Source organism: Pelobates fuscus, chromosome 3 (genome assembly GCF_036172605.1).
Source record: "Pelobates fuscus isolate aPelFus1 chromosome 3, aPelFus1.pri, whole genome shotgun sequence".
Lineage (NCBI taxonomy): Eukaryota > Metazoa > Chordata > Amphibia > Anura > Pelobatidae > Pelobates > Pelobates fuscus.
In genome coordinates, this window is record NC_086319.1 from 340,333,157 (window position 1) to 340,352,870 (window position 19,714).

At 39.9% G+C, this 19,714-nt stretch overlaps 1 protein-coding gene across 1 annotated transcript; it reads left to right on the forward strand.

Annotated features, from left to right (window-relative positions):
- Positions 1 to 663: 663 nt before the first annotated feature.
- Positions 664 to 18,877, forward strand: POLR2M (RNA polymerase II subunit M). The gene is made up of 4 exons (XM_063449103.1): positions 664 to 943; positions 5,369 to 5,908; positions 16,380 to 16,590; positions 18,585 to 18,877. The coding sequence occupies exons 1-4, from the start codon at positions 843 to 845 to the stop codon at positions 18,714 to 18,716; spliced, it is 984 nt and encodes a 327-aa protein (XP_063305173.1). The 5' UTR covers positions 664 to 842; the 3' UTR covers positions 18,717 to 18,877.
- The last annotated feature ends 837 nt before the right edge of the window (positions 18,878 to 19,714 follow it).

Below are 19,714 nucleotides of genomic sequence, written 5' to 3' on the forward strand. Positions count from 1 at the left end.
ATATTGTCAGAGGAAAGTTAGATAAGTGGATGCACACTGATTCTTAAGCACATTTATTGTAGTTTAAAGACTCGTTACTGTGAGTATTATTGTTGTGGAGCTCTGTTATGCACTCAGACACAACAACACGGTGAAGCTCCAAGGAAAGAGGGACAAAGGGAGTTAGGCCAAAATAGTGACTGTCCCTCCTAAATAGGGATACTTGGGAGGTATGATTAGTACTAAGGAGAGGAATGAGCAACATACAGCACTATGGAATTTGCTGGCGCTATATAAATAATAAAATAATATTAATAATAATAATAATAATAATAATGCCAGGCTGTGCTATAACTGCGGTTCATGTCTAACAAAGGCAACAAAAAAATATATAATAAAAATACAGTGTGTGTGTGTGTTACATTTACTTAGCTAATATAATATAGCTCCCCACCCCCAAGTAATTTCCTCCTAATGGTAAAATATCAGCGAATAGCATTTTTTTGGTGCCTTCAAATTATCCCACTTTTTTTTTTTCAGTCAGAGCTCTAAACACCCGAACCAGTATGCCTCCGGCACTCTACGGCGGCCGCCATTTTTCTGGAGCCAAAACATCCGCAAGATGGCAGCGCCCATACAAGCGAAACCCTGGCGCGGCTTTTCTGACCGTTGTTCGCCCACACAGCACAGTTCCTCCCATCTCTCATCTCATCCGTCTGCGCCAACACCCTTAGCGTCACCGTGCTTTGTGAGGTGTTTTTTTTTTTAATAAAGTTTCAGTGTCCGGACAATAGCGCAGTGTCATGGCAGCCCCCGGAGAGACAGCAAACCATGTGACGGTTTTTTTAGTTTGAGGGAGAAACATGTCGGTGTCGGGAGAGCATGGCGGGGTGGAGCTGCAGGGGAAGAGCCTGGCCGAGCTCCTGGAGATCCTGCACAGGCAGGAGAAACTCATTAACAATACGTAAGATTACCCACCGGTTACTGTATCCATGGTCTCCAACTGCCAGCCAACATCTCCCCCTGCCCTGACAGCTCACCCAGACACAGGGGCTATTCACTAAACATCGAAATGTGCTTCACTCACATCCCTACAGGAAAGGCCACAAAGCCGAGATATCATTTATTATTATTATTATTATTATTAGGGATAGCAATTGTGGCTGAAGTTGTGCCTGTCAGAGTTTTTAAAATTGTACAATTTTTGGATTTTAGTGTAGAAGGGTAGATTTTTGTATTTTTGGCCAAAGTGAAGAAAAAAATAATAAAAATAAATATATATATATATATATATATATATATATATATATATATATATATATATATATATATATATATATAACTTGTAGAGCTATACATTCACTAAACTTTTTTTTAATATAGTCAGATTTGGGTAAAACTGTGAAGTGAAATTAGCTGGGCTGGAATAATTCTCTAGTTATAGAAACCGCTTGCCCATTTTAGCCACAGTTTTTGTCATTTGGATTTCATTTGTTAAAAAGTGGTGCCGTAGTAAATAAATCATGTTGAAATTTGTTTTACAGTTTGTCTTTTTTTTCTGTTACGTTAAATTTAAATTCAGAGACCGGGTTATTCACTAAAGTGAGAATGCAAACAAAAATGTTATATTTTTAGGCCAAAGAAGACAAAATTGAAGCATAGCTGATTTAGAGATTTATTTTTTTCACATTTTGGCTATTTAGAAAATGTTAAATTCACTTTGATCTCTCCCTTCAGGGAATAACCCTGTTCAAATTCCTAGCAGTTCACGCTCTGGTGAATAAACCCTTTTTGTATTTAAAGGAGCACTATAGTGTGCCAGGAAAAAAAACTTGTTTTCCTGGCACTATGGGGTCATTAGGTCCCCCCCCACCCTAAGGGCCCCCTTCCTGCTGTGCTGAAGGGGTTTAAAACCCTTCAGCCACTTACCTTTCTCCAGCGCCGGGCTCCCTCTGTGCTGGGGAACTCTCCACCCTCTGCCGACGTCAGATCTGAATGAGCATGCACGGCAAGAGCCGCGTGTGCATTCAAACCGCCCACAGGAAAGCATTGCTCAATGCTTTCCTATGGACGTCCAGCGTCTTCTCACTGTGATTTTCTCAGTTAGAATTGCGGAAGCGCCTCTAGCGGCTGTCAATGAGACAGCCACTGGAGGCTGGGTTAACCCTCAGAGTAAGAAACTGCTGTGTTTTCAGCTGCAGGGTTAAAACTAGAGGGACCTGGCACTCAGACCACCTAATTGAGCTGAAGTGGTTTGGGTGCCTATAGTGGTCCTTTAAGTCAGTGAAATTATTTACATGTTTTTTTTTAAAGTACAAATGCCCCCAGTCTTGACTTGGAAAACGTATCCAGAACCATGCTAGGTGTGTAGACTGCAAATGCAATGCTTTGTTCACAGTAGTTAAAGGAACACCGTAGTGTCAGGAGTACAAACATGTATTCCTGACACTATAATGCAAAAAATAACTGTTTATGTCGCCGGCCCTCATCTCCCTCAACATTAAAGGTTTAAAACGTACCTTTTCTCTCAAATCTTGCCTCGGCTGGCCTGCGTAGTTCTGCCTCAGTGTTGATGATCTTAGCCAATCTCATGCTTTCCCATAGGAAAGCATTGGGAGGCTGTTGCACATGCACGGCAAAACGCTGCTCTGTGCCAATCAGCATCTTCTTATATATAATCTCTAAAGGGAGCATTCAAATGCATCCATGCAGAGCCTGGACTCTCCGAGGGACTGCCACTAAAGATGTTCCTAAGCAGCAATGTAAACGCTACCTGGTCTGTGAAAAGGCAGTGTTTACAGTGCTAATACTGCAGGGACATCTACATTAAAGGGACACTCCAGGCACCCAGACCACTTCGGCTCATTGGAGTGGTCTGGGTGCCAACTCCCACTACCCTTAACCCTGCAAGTGTAATTATTGCAGTTTTTTTAAACTGCAATAATTACCTTGCAGGGTTAAGTCCTCCCCTAGTGGCTGTCTATTAGACAGCCACTAGAGGACACTTCCTGCTTCATAGCACAGGTTTTCTGTGCTACAGCGTCGCTGGACGTCCTCACGCTGTGTGAGGACCTCCTGCGCCGCTCTATTCCCCATAGGGAAGCATTGAAATTCATTTTCAATGCTTTCCTATGGGGTGCACTAATGCGCATGCGCGGCATTGCCGCGCATGCGCATTAGGTCTCCTCGGCCGGCGGGCGAGATCAGTCTCGCCCACCGGCCGACGTAAGCAGAAGGAGGAGCGGCGTGGGAGGAGGAAGCAGCGACGTGGGACCTGTCGCTGCCCCTGGTAAGTGACTGAAGGGGTTTTCACCCCTTCAGCAACTGGGGATTGGGGGGTAGGAGGGAGAGGGTCCCTCCAGTGCCAGGAAAACGGATTGTTTTCCTGGCACTGGAGTTTCCCTTTAAGCTTTAGTGGTTCTGGTGACTAGAGTGTCCCTTTAAATAAAAATAAAAAAATGTGATTGACATGTCCATCCTTTACTGTTACTACATAACTGACCAGTGCCAATCCTTATTCATTTACAGTGAATAGCTGTCTGGTCACTACTTAATTTTTTTTTTCCTTGCACTTCTAGGCAATGGTGGGGATAAAAGGGGACCTGTCCATTCTAATACCTCATTCCACTGATGGAACCGTTCCATTTACACTAAGTGTATCCAACCAAGTTGTGCTCATTTGGTCTGAATGACCATTTTCAACCTGATTTCGCCTTAGTAAATATGAGAATGGAAAATTCAGTTTGAATCTGTTGTTGTGTTAGAATTAAGTTGTTATGGTACTTGGAGGTGACGGGCATCAGCTTATCTTTTAGTGATTAAACCATTGATGAACTGTTAAATCCCAAAGTGTTCACTCCAGCGCTGTTTAGTTATGCCCCTGTCTTTTCACTTCTCTGAGATTCTTTAAAATGGAAGCCTTGGACTGCCTCGGACCGGGGCACTGCTTAATGGCTGAAAGCATCAGCTGACACTCAAAGCAATTCAGTAGCTCCCCATTTACAAAATGGCTTAAGAAATGTAGATATTTTTATCAAGCATTTTTATGAATGGGGAGCTGCTGATTGTTTGTCAAGGGGTTTTAAATCTGCTAGTGTTCCTTAAGTTTGCAAATCTGATTCTTCTGAGGTATAAGCAGAATTTATTAACAAATACCAATAATAACAAATTATTGCCACCAAAACATGAGTACTTAGTTTGCTTCCTTTTGAGGCAGCTAAATAAACTCCAGAATTCATAAATCTGCTCCATTAGGTGTATATGTTTGCACTGAGCAACATACTTCAAGCAAGCGATTTAACTAACAGGAAGAAGACAGGACCAGGTGTTCACTCTTGCCTTAGAGAAACCACTTGGAGATTCGCTGTAGTGGATATGGTGCCAGGAGTGCCCTGGCGCCCTCCACAATGTATGTAAACTGCTTGGTAACAGGTTTACTTCTAACCTGGTGTCTGCTAGGTGCCGTTTCATGCAGCCTCCTCCCGCTGGAAGTGAGCTAGCAGCTTCTGTTAGCTCTCTTGAGCTCAGCCCTGCAGTGCAGGTCAGGATTATTTACTAAGAGTGTCAACTGGTCGCTTCCGACTGTAGAGGAGGCAGCCAGTGGCGTCTGACAGACCTCAGGTAAGAAGTAAAACAGTTAGAAAGCGTTTGACTACTTACATTGGTGGGTTGTAAGCCTAGTCCTGGCACTATAACCATTATGGTTCTTGCAGTGTTAAATAAAAATCGCATACATACAAAAATAAAATGTTCCATTTTCAGAGATCACTATAAGAGCAGTAAATTGCTACCATTCTCCTCTCTCACCCAATGTCCAGTGGTTGGAGGAGAAGGGGAAAAAATAGCAAACAGAGTTCAAGGCTGCCAAAGTCTTAAGGGTGTAACTAGCTGCCAGCACAGAAGTGTTAAATACTCTGTATTTGCAGCTCATGAAAGAGAAATAATGCACATTCAGGCTCCTACCACCATGACCACTTCAAATCACTGAAGTGATCATGGTGTTTGGAGTACTCCTTTAATTATATTCACAATTTACAGGGAGCCAAGACGGAGTCTCCCAGCTCAAGGATTTCTACATTTTATTTTTATTTTTTAGACCTATCAAAAACGTATTTCCTACATTTTTAGCATCACTTAACCGAATATAAAAAATCCTGCAACGTGATACTTGCCCTTTAATAATAGAGATTTGGGAGATGATGCATACCCAATACCATACATTGAGGAATTATGGTAGGGGTTCCAAGAACGCTCTTAAAAACCAGCAGAGAACTTGGCCACTTAATTAGGAACATGGCAGGATTGTACTATTTCACTGTTTCTTTTGTAATGAAAACAAACTTGCTTACCATGTTTGACTCTAATTACACTTGTCTGTCATTTTCATAAGGAAATTTATTGCAAAACTACCTGACCGAGGAAAAAAAATTATGGAGTTTACTGAAAAGGTGAGGCTTGCTATTGGCGAACATATGGAATTAACAAATAGAAAGGAAGTGTTGTCCAAATTAAGAAGGGAGTTTCAAGAGAGACAACATGATGGAGAAGAGGCCACAATAATTGCATCAGCACTTGATTCCAGTATTCACATAAACAAGCAATTGGACAAGATAGAGACTGAGGCTGCACCCACTAATTTACTATTGGCCGAAGAATATCCGACCGTGTCTGAAAACGGTGATACCCATCACTTGGATGGAAGTAGTGTTCTTGTTGAAAAAAGTAGAAGTTCTGTTTTGGATCCTGATGCTTTGTTGAATGACTTAAAGAATATTACTCTTAAAGATATTGGTGAAGAAACTAGCAGGGATTATGGTCAAGGAAAAAATCCTTTTAACAGTTCCAGACAGAAAAAGTCTCATTTTATTGAAGTAATTGAAAAAAGAGCCTTGAACCCAGTGTACAAAAAGGAGAAATTTAAAACGAACAGGTATGTAAATTCTGATAAATGCATTCCTACTACACTTTTTATAATTAGTACACAGAAACAAACTGTCTCCTTATCTGACAGCGAGTCTCTTAGAATGTTTCATTATTGTATTTCTAGTTCTAAATGTCATTTTTACAAGGAAGCTTTAATGGTTTAAATAAAAGTATCCTTCAAAAGAAAAAAAATGGAATGTCATTGTTAGTTTATGCATCAGTTATTAGTTGAAGGGGCACTCTAAACACGATTACTACAGTGCACTCTAGTGGTTATGGTGCGTGGAGTCCCATGATGTGTCCCACTGATCAAACTGTGAAGTTTTGACATTGTACTTGGCTCCTTTCGGTGCCTACTGACCTTCCAAACTGCCTTGCTGTGCCTTACGGAACTTCATACTTCTGCATTAGAATATTAACTTTGGACATTATGGATTTGGCTGTCCAGCCGTCAAGTTGAGCCTTAAACAGCGAATAATGTATGAAGTTGGTATGCTAAAGTGAAAGTATGACATTCTTCTGTAGCATAGCAGACTGACAGGAACGAGTGCACACTACAGAGAAGTAAAGGGTTTGACAACTATCACTGGAAAGGGTGCCAGGGGACCCTTGGCTCTATAACCACTACAGCATGCTGATAATCTAATGTTGTGGTTATGGTACTTCTTTAGAGCATGGCCTGACAAATACCAGGTCACCATGGCTCCTTGGATTTATGCTTTGGCGGGCAGGAGACCGGCTGGGAAATTGTGGAGGCGGGCGGCATGCTGGAAGGTCGTGGAGGAGGGTGGCGAGGGAGCTGATGTCATATTCCGGCCTCACTAAGCGGCGCGCGGTGAAACAGAGCAGGGACATCACAGCTCCTTCGCCACCCGCCTACTATCCGCACAGCCAGCCGATCACCTCCACGAACTTCCAGCATGCTGCCCACCTCCATAATCCCCCAGCTTGCCGCCCACTGGACTCTACAGGTATTAACCAGTAATGTGTAAGTGTATGACTGTCAGTGTGAGTGTATGTCTGTATCATGGTGTGTGTATGTGTCGTGTCTGTCATGGTATGTATGTATCATGATGTGTGTGTTTAGGTGACCAGACCCTTTCCGTTCGCAAGGGAATGGTGTTCTTACTTTTTTTTAATTTGAAAAGGCAGTGTTTACATTGAAAAGCCTGCATAGACTGGCTATAGACACCAGAACCACTACATTAAGCTGTAGTGGTCCTGTATTTTTGTTGTTGAATATAAAGCTTTGTAAGTTTAAAAAAAAAAAAAAAAAAAAAAACCTGGCTCCTATTTTTTTTTTTTTTAGCTGGCTCCTAGATTTGTCAAACCCTGCTTTAGAGCAGGGGCGCCCAAAAGGTAGATTTCTAGATGTTTTAAAACAACGGCTTCCATGACGCTTTGTCATTCTAAAGGCATGCAAAGCATCATGGGAGTTGAAGTTCCACCCCATCTGGGGATCTACCTATAGGGCAACCCTGCTTTTTACTCTGTTTCACTGAAAATAAGTCCTAGTCGTTTGCTAATCTATGTTCAGGGAAGTTTCCCCAAACATAGATTTGCAGTATTCAATTAGCGAGTAAGCTAATCTATGTTTGGCCTAGTGAATTGTTCCCCCGAACAAAGACCTGCTTTCTAGCACACGTTTCCCGAAAATAAGCCCTAGTGCATTTTTCGGGGAACAAATTAATAAAAGACCCGGTCTTATTTTCAGGGAAAGACAGTAGTATCCAGGGACAATGTACGCACTAAGACTACTAAAGGTCACTGGACGGATTCTTAGTGCTATCTCTTTTTAAGAATGTTTTCAAGGGGTATGACAAAAACATCTCTGTCCTGGCACCTAAAAAGGATGTATGCCACCAAGATAATGATAAATCTCACTTCCACATTATCCATCTAAACGTGACTGCAATAATAGGCAGTGGACAGTGTGAGCATCTTAGTGCAATGCTCCAGCCTAACAGTGGGTTCATTTTTGTACGGATACTCAGGAAGTTGAATGCTTAATGTTTTGGGTGCCCGGAGAGACCTGTATTGGCACAATGCTTGAAAATGTGGCTGTGCACAGACTTCTTGCAGCACTATCACGACAGTTGTAGTTATGTTAAAGAAAAATAAATATTGTGTTTTAAGGCGCTTACAGTAAATTTAGTAGAGAAAGGAAGTGTGTGCTGCTACCACCAATGTGCAATTCTCTCACAACTTAGCACAGATACATAGAATATAAAGGTGGACTGAGTGGTTTAGATGCCAACACCAGTCAATAGGTGGAGCGCTCAAAATAGTATAGCTCACCCCCCTCTTAGGCTGTTTGTATAACCTGGAGGTGGGGAGAAAAGTAAAAAAACACTATTGTGTAATGCGTTTTGGTAGATGGTGAAGTGATGATAGAAAAAATAGATCCACTCACATGGTTCTGAGCCTTAGCTGGATAGGCTCAGATCACTAGGGCAGGCGTGTTTGGGATAACACGGAACCTTACATTCGAGAGGAGTCACGTTGTACCTTTAAGAGATAAAGTACCAAATCTGGTGTAGCATGTAGGTGTATGTTAATGTAGATGGCAAAATATACAAAAAACTGCTCACCTGGTTTAGAGCCTAGACCTTGGCTCTAAGTTTATAGGTATATGTGTCAATAAGGGGGCACAAAACCCTGTAAATGGACAGCAGGAACACAGGATATATCCACCAACAGGACGAGGAGATGGAGTTAGAAAAGAAAATTTATTCCAAAATGTAAAAAACACTAGGTAAATAAAATCAATTCATTAAAAATCATAGGATAAAAACAATATGGCAAAATGAATCCTCAGTCCTGTGAAGTGTCCGAGACGCGTTTCGCCGGTCGGCTTTGTCAATCGGTATAATCCTGTGTGCTGCTGTTTCTTCTTATATACCTCCGGAAAGCATTTGATTGAAGTTCTCATCAATTTTGAATTAGCCGCAGCTGTGTTCCGTCTATATCGACGTCACGTCTGCTTGCGTCATCATTCATCGCGGTCGCATTTTTCTTACCCATATATGGGTGAATCAGTGTCCGCCATGTTATTTGTGGGCATAAGTGTCTCTATGTATCTACACAGCGTCCCTCATACATAGGTAGCAATAGAGGATACAATGAATATAATTAATACAATAATAAAGATATCAGCAGTATGTCAAGATCTAATAGATGCTGGTTGACTATAAAAGGAGAGAACTAATATTAACTGTGAGATAAACATCAATACATGTATATGAAAATCATCAAATGAATCAATATTCATGTTATAGCATATAAGTTAATGATCCTTGAATAGTAGATATGCAATCACATGTTAATGTTGGTTATCAACCTTAAAGTTATGATATATGTTGAATGAAATTTAAAGTGGATCATCTGCATATATCAAAGGAATATCGGACTATTTAAAATAATTAGTGATATATTATATACATGTATTGATGATTAAGGCCACATTGGTAAAGATGTATAGTGCCAATGTGGGCTTAAAAAAGGATAACCAATAAAGTGATTAATATATTTTTATATTGTAATATGAATAGCACAAAGAATAGAGTCAAATCCTATTGGACCAAATTACTTATCCACTTTAGGGCTTATTATAATGGTCTATTATATTATAAATTTATATATGAGTTTCATCGCCCTTAATTTGTATGTCCTTCATATACAGTATGGAGGGATATTTCATCTAGTTATGGTATATGTTGGTGATTATCAACCTTCCCAAAAATATATTGATCTGTAATGATTAAGAGTGTGTACGACTGTATATTCAGAGGTTATCTAGTCTTAAGGTGTATCACAAGAATTCTTTATATAATTTTTTATAAAAAGTGTCAAATTTCAAAGTCGCTGTTCAGTCCATGAGGTAGCATGGTATTTAGATTGAATATCCACCTCATTTCTGTTTGGCCTATATGTTGTATTAGATCACTTCCTCTCCAATTTGGAGTGATTTTCTGTATACCCATAAATTGGGCATGTCTAGGATCACTGTTATGGAATTTCAGGAAATGTGAGGACAGGCTATGTTGTTCAAATCCGTTTTTTATATTTCTAACATGTTCCTGTATGCGTATATGTAGGGGACGAATTGTGCGGCCCACATATACAAGGTTACAGGGACATTTAATGGTGTATATTACTTTCTTTGAATAGCATGTGATCAGTTCTTTTATTTTAAAGTTTTGTTTTGGATTCTTTGGGTGTGGTAACGATATTACCACGATATTGCCCCCAGTTATGCCAACCTCTCAATGTCCCACTGGGAACATCAGTTCATCTATGAGGATGGCAGATGGGAGGCAAACCTCGTGACCTATCGCAGGTACATCGATGACCTATTCTTTATTTGGAAAGGTGATGAAAAATCACTTTTAACCTTTCTGACTCACCTTGAATCCAACGATTGGGGAATACAACTAACCACCCAGTTTAGCAAATCTCAGGTTAATTTCCTTGATCTTAATATATATGTTGAAGATGGAACACTAAAAACAAACCCGTTTTTTTTTTTTTTTTTTAATTCTTTATTTTTAGCGTGCATGAAAACATAACAAGTTGGCTCGTCATGCCCCAACAGCTTTGACAAGCATACAAACAGACATTTAACAGTTGGTTGGCATGTGGAATATTCTGCACAATTTTTATAGATTAATAGTTGATTAAACTACACTGCATAAGTATGCATAATATGGCAGGTTATGTATAACTGTTGCTGTAGCTTAGCTACATATGTAATATAAGACAAAGTACATTTATGCCAGCGTTTGCTACAACGGCATTCTACCAGGCTTTACGCGTTCATACAGAGACTGTAACGTGGCTTGAATGGACGTTGCGCTTTTTTGTGTATTTAAGACAAAACAGCTTGAAAAAACTAGCGTGAAAAACATGTTTCTAAATCAGGCTCATCTATCAGGCTCATCTATCAGGCTTATCTATCAGGCTTATCTATCAGGCTTATATAGCAGGCTTATATAGCAGACTTATATAGCAGGCTTATATAGCAGGCTTATATAGCAGGCTCATAAAACAGGCTTGTAAAAATACTAATACAAGAAAATAAAATATGTTAAACGATATGTTTGACATCGGCACTTTGTTATAAAACATGCTAGGCTATAAAGGCATAGAACGATACTTTGTTGAGGAGGAGATCGTTCACGTTAGAGGCACTGGTTGCACGGTTTGAAGCGTGGGAATAGATCAACCGTGTTATCGCTGGTGATGTAATGAGCTTAATTTGCCCCTTTAGCTCGGACCAACTGGTAGAACAATACGGTTTAAATAAGCGCAGTTCAGGCAACAACGTTAGAGTAATACAGACAATATGGATCTCAAAGAAAAACATAAGGAAGAATACAAACATATGAGAAAAATATATGAGAGAATACCACTGGTGGAAAGGAGAGTATATATGGCTCTAGTCCATGTGGCTGACCGGTTGCGGAGTCAGTTCAGCCTATACCCGACATGTAGTTTCCCGACAGCCAGGGAGAGTGACTTCTGCTTCCAGGCTGCAGAGTGGGTTGTAGGGTAAGTCCATTCACTGGAGTCGACAGTGCCCGCTTGCTTGGTGTCTGCCACCGGTGCGTTGTATGTTGCTTTATGTGCCACCATGTTGGGGCCTTCTTCATTGCCGCTGGCTGCCTCTGCATCACTTGGTTCTGACCTCTTACGGGTAAGTTCTCGCTGTTAGGTTGGTGGGAGGTCGGGCCGATGTGCGTCCGCCGTTGTACTTGCCGGTTCCCTGGGGCCGTTGGCGTGTTCCTGTTGCCATGTTCAGGTAGGGTGCTGGGCCTTAGGGCCTGCTCGGTGGTGTCACTTCTCTGTGAGAGGAGGCAGGCGTGTGCGCCCAGTTCGTGAGCCCGCCATGCCGGTATTTGATGTCTGCGCGGCCAGGTGGCCGCCTGGAAGGCCAGAGATGGGTGCTCGTAATGACGTCTGCGGGTGGTTGGCCTTATCCACGAGGCCACTAATTGTGTTGCCCGCTGGTAGGCCACCCCCCTGTCCACCAGTGTTGTGCAGAAGTTCAGGCACAGCTGGTCTAGGGCCACCAGTGGATGGGATGGGGTACGACTGACCGCTGTCTTTTTCCTTGGTCCTAGCTGGACGGCCATTTTGGCTGGGCCTCAGGTGCCTCGTGCGTTTGCGAGTTGTGTGGTCGGGGTATCTCGCTCACAGTTTAAGTTTGCCTGGATCAGGTAAGTATGGATTGTTTCAGTTGCTTGGTGGTGCCGGGATATCCCTCACCGGCCAGGGGGGGTGAACGGGGTCTTGAGGGTTGCAGCGTTTTCCCGCTGAGCCGTTGGCGCGGAGGTCAGCCGCCTCTCTCGCGCTTGCATAGGTTGGTAGGCCGCAATCCTATATCTGCCTCAGGTCGCCTCTCCGAGTTCGGTGATCCGGCAAATTGAGTCTAGGGGATCACCCCACTACTCTGCTGCTTCGTTTTAGAAGGTTCGGTATGATAGTTTTAGGGATATGTCGCTTGTTTGACGGTTTTCGCACGGAGCTCTGGTTTAGTGCGACCAGTCTGCTCGGCAGTCAGGCCCCGCCCCTCACAAACCCGTTTTAAAAAAAAAAAACAGATGTAAACAGTTACATACAAGAGAGCAGCTGCCATTTTTCACCTTGGCTCCTAAATGCCCCAAAGGCCCAACTGCTTAGGATTAAGCGTAACTGTACTAATTATCAAGATTTTCAAAACCAGGCATCTATCATCATACAAAATTTTAGAGAGAAGGGACTATTAAACACAGCATATGAAAAAGTCAAATCACAAGATAGGTCATCACTGCTAACATATATAGAGAAGAACACAAATGTAAATAGAAGTGATCCAGTATTCATATGTGACTTCAATTGTAAAAGTAAACGGGTCAAAAAGATTTTAAATAGATATTGGCCTATACTCCAAAATGATGACACACTGGGTTCCATACTCCCTAAAAGACCAACTATAGTCTATAGAGGAGTTCCAGGTCTCAATAGAACCCTAGTGAATAATCATATTAAACTAAAGAAGAAAACACACTTTTTGAATGACAACACGGGATTTTTTGGGTGTGGGAACTGTACAGCTTGCAAAAACACCTGCAACAAGAAAAGACATATAATATCGTTCCCACACCCAAAGAATCCAAAACAAAACTTTTTAAAATAAAAGAACTGATCACATGCTATTCAAAGAAAGTGATATACACCATTAAATGTCCCTGTAACCTTGTATATGTGGGCCGCACAATTCGTCCCCTACATATACGCATACAGGAACATGTTAGAAATATAAAAAACGGATTTGAACAACATAGCCTGTCCTCACATTTCCTGAAATTCCATAACAGCGATCCTAGACATGCCCAATTTATGGGTATACAGAAAATCACTCCAAATTGGAGAGGAGGTGTTCTAATACAACATATAGGCCAAACAGAAATGAGGTGGATATTCAATCTAAATACCATGCTACCTCATGGACTGAACAGCGACTTTGAAATTTGCCACTTTATATTATTTTTTATAAAAATAATTTTGTGATACACCTTAAGACTAGATAACCTCTGAATATACAGTCATACACACTCTTAATCATTACAGATCAATATATTTTTGGGAAGGTTGATAATCACCAACATATACCATAACTAGATGAAATATCCCTCCATACTGTATATGAAGGACATACAAATTAAGGGCGATGAAACTCATATATAAATTTATAATATAATAGACCATTATAATAAGCCCTAAAGTGGATAAGTAATTTGGTCCAATAGGATTTGACTCTATTCTTTGTGCTATTCATATTACAATATAAAAATATATTAATCACTTTATTGGTTATCCTTTTTTAAGCCCACATTGGCACTATACATCTTTACCAATGTGGCCTTAATCATCAATACATGTATATAATATATCACTAATTATTTTAAATAGTCCGATATTCCTTTAATTGATATATGCAGATCCACTTTAAATTTCATTCAACATATATCATAACTTTAAGGTTGATAACCAACATCAACATGTGATTGCATATCTACTATTCAAGGATCATTAACTTATATGCTATAACATGAATATTGATTCATTTGATGATTTTCATATACATGTATTGATGTTTATCTCACAGTTAATATTAGTTCTCTCCTTTTATAGTCAACCAGCATCTATTAGATCTTGACATACTGCTGATATCTTTATTATTGTATTAATTATATTCATTGTATCCTCTATTGCTACCTATGTATGAGGGACGCTGTGTAGATACATAGAGACACTTATGCCCACAAATAACATGGCGGACACTGATTCACCCATATATGGGTAAGAAAAATGCGACCGCGATGAATGATGACGCAAGCAGACGTGACGTCGCTATAGACGGAACACAGCTGCGGCTAATTCAAAATTGATGAGAACTTCAATCAAATGCTTTCCGGAGGTATATAAGAAGAAACAGCAGCACACAGGATTATTGAATTGATTTTATTTACCTAGTGTTTTTTACATTTTGGAATAAATTTTCTTTTCTAACTCCATCTCCTCGTCCTGTTGGTGGATATATCCTGTGTTCCTGCTGTCCATTTACAGGGTTTTGTGCCCCCTTATTGACACATATACCTATAAACTTAGAGCCAAGGTCTAGGCTCTAAACCAGGTGAGCAGTTTTTTGTATATTTTGCCATCTACATTAACATACACCTACATGCTACACCAGATTTGGTACTTTATCTCTTAAAGGTACAACGTGACTCCTCTCGAATGTAAGGTTCCGTGTTATCCCAAACACGCCTGCCCTAGTGATCTGAGCCTATCCAGCTAAGGCTCAGAACCATGTGAGTGGATCTATTTTTTCTATCATCACTTCACCATCTACCAAAACGCATTACACAATAGTGTTTTTTTACTTTTCTCCCCACCTCCAGGTTATACAAACAGCCTAAGAGGGGGGTGAGCTATACTATATTGAGCGCTCCACCTATTGACTGGTGTTGGCATCTAAACCACTCAGTCCACCTTTGTAGTTAAGTTGCTTGCAGGATTCTTCCCTAAAGTAAGAATTCAAAGTGAATTTCAAATTGAAGGCAAAAGTAGCAAAATTGGAACACTGCTGTATGAGAGAATTTGTCTGGTTCGGCTATTTTGACCTTAATTTTAAAATTCACTTTGGATTCTCACTTTAGTGAATAGCCCTATTGTCTATTTAAAGGGAGAATTTCAATTTCGAAAAACTTTTTTACAACCATGTTGCAAAAAAATAAAAAATTGCTATAGATTTTACTAACGTTTGTAATTTTTCTAAATCCTATTATATTTCTTTCTATTGATATGCTGTGCCAGACACACTGTGAAATGTATGTTAATGAATTAACCCCTACAGTGCCATACTCATACTGTCACTGCTACACACTGTGTGTGTGTATATAATGCAGAGTGTTTTTGTGTGTGTGTGTTTGTATAGTTTGTGTATATAATGAATGCAGTGTGTGTTTGTATAGTGTGTGTGTTTGTGAAGGGATGTAAGTTGTGTAAAATGGGGTGGGGAGGAGCGGCATTTTTTATTTTAATGTAATTTTTAATATCTTTAAGTTTTGGTTTTTTTTTTGTCCTCCCTCCCTGTTTCATACTTGGCCAGGGAGGGGGGCTTTAGCAGCCCCTGGTGGTCCAGTGGCATGTACTGGGCAGTGGGGGCCGGCAGCAAGCTCTTGGCCGGTATCGGCCAATAGATATTGCCGATAATACCACCTAGGAACGCCGGGCTCATTACAAGCCCGGTGGTCCTGGAGGGACCGTCAGCAAGCGCTTAATTACCTTTCCTGCTGCTCCTCCAGCTCCCCAGTGTAAATTTCGCGGTCATCGTGCCGCGTGGAGTGTTGCCATGGTAACCCGTGGCAACGCTCTGCGGCTGCGGGACTCGCAAGATTTACACTGGGGAGCTGGAGGAGCTGCAGGAAAGGTAATTAAGCGCTTGCTGCCGGTCCCTCCAGGACCACCGGGCTTGTTGTAATGAGCCCGGCGTTCCTAGGTGGTATTATCGGCAATATCTATTGGCCGATACCGATATTGCCGAAAATACCGAATATCGGCCGATAATATCGGTTAAACCGATAATCGGTCGATCCCTCCACGGTAACAATGCTTGAACAGTAAGTCATGCAAACTAATATAGTAGTAATACTGCCAGATACTGAGAATGTAAGCTCGATAGAGCAGGGTTCTCTTCAACATATTGTTCCCGTAAGTTCTTTGTAATTGTCCTATTTATAGTTAAATCCCCCTCTCATAATATTGTAAAGCGCTATGGAATCTGTTGGCGCTATATAAATGGCAATAATAATAATTATCTGAAAACCATTGTTTCTTTTCCATAAACGTTACAGTAAAAGCACTTGCATATCAATCTTTGAGTACTGTCGTACTGTAGATAATGCATCTTATATGCCAAGCATGTATTTCAGGTTGCCACCTGGCTCTGATTGCTCAACACCTTGCGACTCACCAGTTGAAAATCAGATTAAACTCTCTGCGGAAGAAAGAAGAGCGATAGAAAAGAAACATCTAGATGACATCACAGCCGCCAGGCTTCCTCCACTCTATCACGCGCCAAGCCAGTTACTTTCTCTAGAGGAATCGATAGCCCTTCAGCTCTCACATAAACAAAGTCACGAGGTAATGTATTTTAATTAGAATAACCTGGACCACCGTAAGCAGCACCAGCCAGCCCCAAGATATCGAGCAGCCTGTTCACAAACTAAAACTGGTAGACTCTCAATAAAAACATATAAACAATATAAAGATAAGTGTAAGAACTTTACTTTATAGCAGAGTGTGTGGTATTGCTCCTATATTATTTTTACTTTCAGTGTTTAATTTTCTTATATAATTAGTTTTTTTGGGTTCAATTAAAGCATTTTGTAAAATGCATTTTTAAACTTTTTTTATTTTTTAGGTTATTGATTGAACTCTATTCTATTCTCAACCATTCTCAAAGGTCTTGAATAATTTGCAATTAAATAATGGAATAACTTTTAGAGCATAGAAATCTTTTGACAGAGTGGTTAAATACAGAAAATATCCTGTGTATATGAAATCTACACCTTTTGTGAATACGGTTTAAAAATCCCTGTAAAAAGTAAAATTGGTCTGAATATGACTATAACGAAGCATTTTGTATATACTGAATGGAGGGACCACACGGGTACAGGAGAACTCTCATTCATGCTAATCTACCTCTCTTCCCAGGACATCATAGGACTTACCTTATAGAATAGGCCACTATATCCCCAATCTCCTGGCACATAAATATTGATTTCACTACACTCCAGATAGAAAGAAGATGCCTCTACATCGCCAGTAGTAAATGTTCCTAAAACTGAACTTGCTTTCTCTGATGGTTATTCTCAGCCCTCCCTTAAATGATTTGTTCTCCATATGCATTATATATATATATATTTATAATCATGACTTTCCTTTTAATAGTTATCTGTAAAATGAAACACATGTATTAAAATGATCTTATTGAAAGGCTTAATATAAAATATCTTGGTACTGATTTTGATCACTGTAATAACTGTTTTCATCCTAGAGTTAGTTTGAGAGAAATCCAGATTATTGCATTGTGCTTAGCGCACAGCAAGTTTAAAACTGTGACATAGTATGCACACATTGGTCCTCAGTGGACTTTTTTGGAAATGTTCATTGTGCATAATTGAACTTTAAAGGGTCAAGCATTGCTCCTTTAACACAACTGCTTTTATAACCATTATGCAGAATAAATGTTAAACCTGTGGAGTAAAAACAAAGAAACAAAAAAACAAGCAATATAACGAAAATAACCTAAATACTGAGATGTTTTTCCATAATTAAAGTATACCTGCAGAACAGGTGCAGCCAAATCGCAGTTGCACTAATGCTTTGACAGCTTAGGGACTGGCTACCTTTGCTGTGAAGGAGTAGCATGCACTTTGTATCACTGTCAGTATTACTCACTAAAGTTTGAATTTTCAAGAATTCAGAATACATTTAACATTTTACACCTAAATAGCCAGACTGAAGACCTAGCTGACTAAGAGACTGTGTATAGTTTGGCTATTATGAGCAAAAAAAAAAAATATATATTTACTTTGAATTCTCTCAAATTCCTGAATATTCACTTAGCCAAGTAGTGTTATTTTAATAAACATCCACTAGATGGACCCCAGACATTTTTCCCCCCAGAAATAAGCTGTTGCACATTTTGCCACTAGGGGGAGATAAACGTTGGGTTTTTCTCACACCATTTACACTAATTGCATGTAGCAAAGTACTGCTTTTTTCTACTCACAATGCCATTATGCCGCATCTATAAAAATATAGCACATTTGTGTGGGGCCATATTAAAAGTAAATAAATGTGTTTCAGTGATTACAAAATATTGCATTTATTGGAGGTAATTTCTAGACTTAAAGACTAGCAAGGATTAGAGTTTCAGCTGTTGCGTAGATGCCGTTAATTTCACAGCATTTGCTTGGCCAGTATTAAGGAGACACTCTAGCACAGTGACTGATTATTGTGCTTACAGTTTCCCTTTAAGCAATGGGCATGAGGAGCACACATACTATTATCTTTGTTAATGATATGAACTTTTTAACACTGTAGATGTTACTTTTTTTCTTTGTCTTTAGGAAAATCAAGCCAAACTAGCTGCTCAAAGACTAATCGAGAAGCTGGGCATTAAAATGGAAAAGTTCAACCCTGAAGGAGATTCATACATGAAATACAGGGATATAAGAGACAGCGAAGACTCTGAAAATTAAGACTATCCACAACAGAAGCTCTAAATTACACAACCTATTAGCAGGAAATAAATCTATCTGTCAAACATGAATTATTTTTATTGAGTATACTAATAACTCCAATTAGCTCACTTCAGTGTGTTTTTTTTTTGTCTGCTTGAAAGTTCTGTATTACCTGCCTGCAATGTAATGTAATTTTGTTTTTACTTATAAAGTTAAATATAAAGTTAAACTACTGCCATACAACCTAGGTGTTTTTTCAGCTTGCAGTGCATATTGCTAATTCTAGCATGGCAGAAGGGGTATGCTCTACGGCAGCAAAGGCTAAGTTTTCTTATGACGTTTAAATGAAATGTTGTTGCGTTTCATAGGAAACATTATCTACAGTAGTTTGACAAATATCAACAAACACTAGTCTATTGCATTTTCTTTGGTCTGTTTTATATTTGGGGTTTTTCTTTTTCTATGCAACCATAATTAAGCTGGTTTTAAAATCTGATTATGTGAATAAATATTTATATTTTTCTACATATACATAAGAGTTATGTTTTCTTTATAAATTCTTTATCCAGTACCATTCAAAGTTGCGCATATTGAGACCAAGCTTTTCTTAAATATATATATATACACGTTTGTCAAAACGCTTTTTATTTCTTCAATATATGAATGTATGTGTTATTTAAAGGGTTACTACAAGCATCCATGATCACTTCAGTAATTTGAAGTAATCTTGGTGCCTGCAGTGTGTGTGTGCATCATTTCGCTATGAAATGCTGCACAAACAGGGTTTAACCCTTTTGCTGCTGGAGGTGTAACTCCACCTCCGACAGCGTCATTGGGGCATCATTAGGCAGACTGGAACAATAATTCTGGGTTGGCTAATGTCAATTCTGTGCATATTTCTATGCAGATTGGCTGACAGTAGTCAGCCAATAAATAAGCGGAGGGATCGGCATCCGGCTGCAATAGCACTGCAGATGCAGTATGTTGTAAGCCAACAGCACAGGAGACAAGGTGGG

What these genes read in the sequence shown, in the direction of transcription:
- POLR2M (XM_063449103.1), top strand. Translation starts at nt 843, where the DNA reads ATGTCGGTGTCGGGAGAGCATGGCGGGGTGGAGCTGCAGGGGAAGAGC. An exon ending in GAGAAACTCATTAACAATAC is followed by an intron (nt 944 to 5,368) that starts GTAAGATTACCC and finishes CATTTTCATAAG; the next exon opens with GAAATTTATTGCAAAACTAC. An exon ending in GAGAAATTTAAAACGAACAG is followed by an intron (nt 5,909 to 16,379) that starts GTATGTAAATTC and finishes CATGTATTTCAG; the next exon opens with GTTGCCACCTGGCTCTGATT.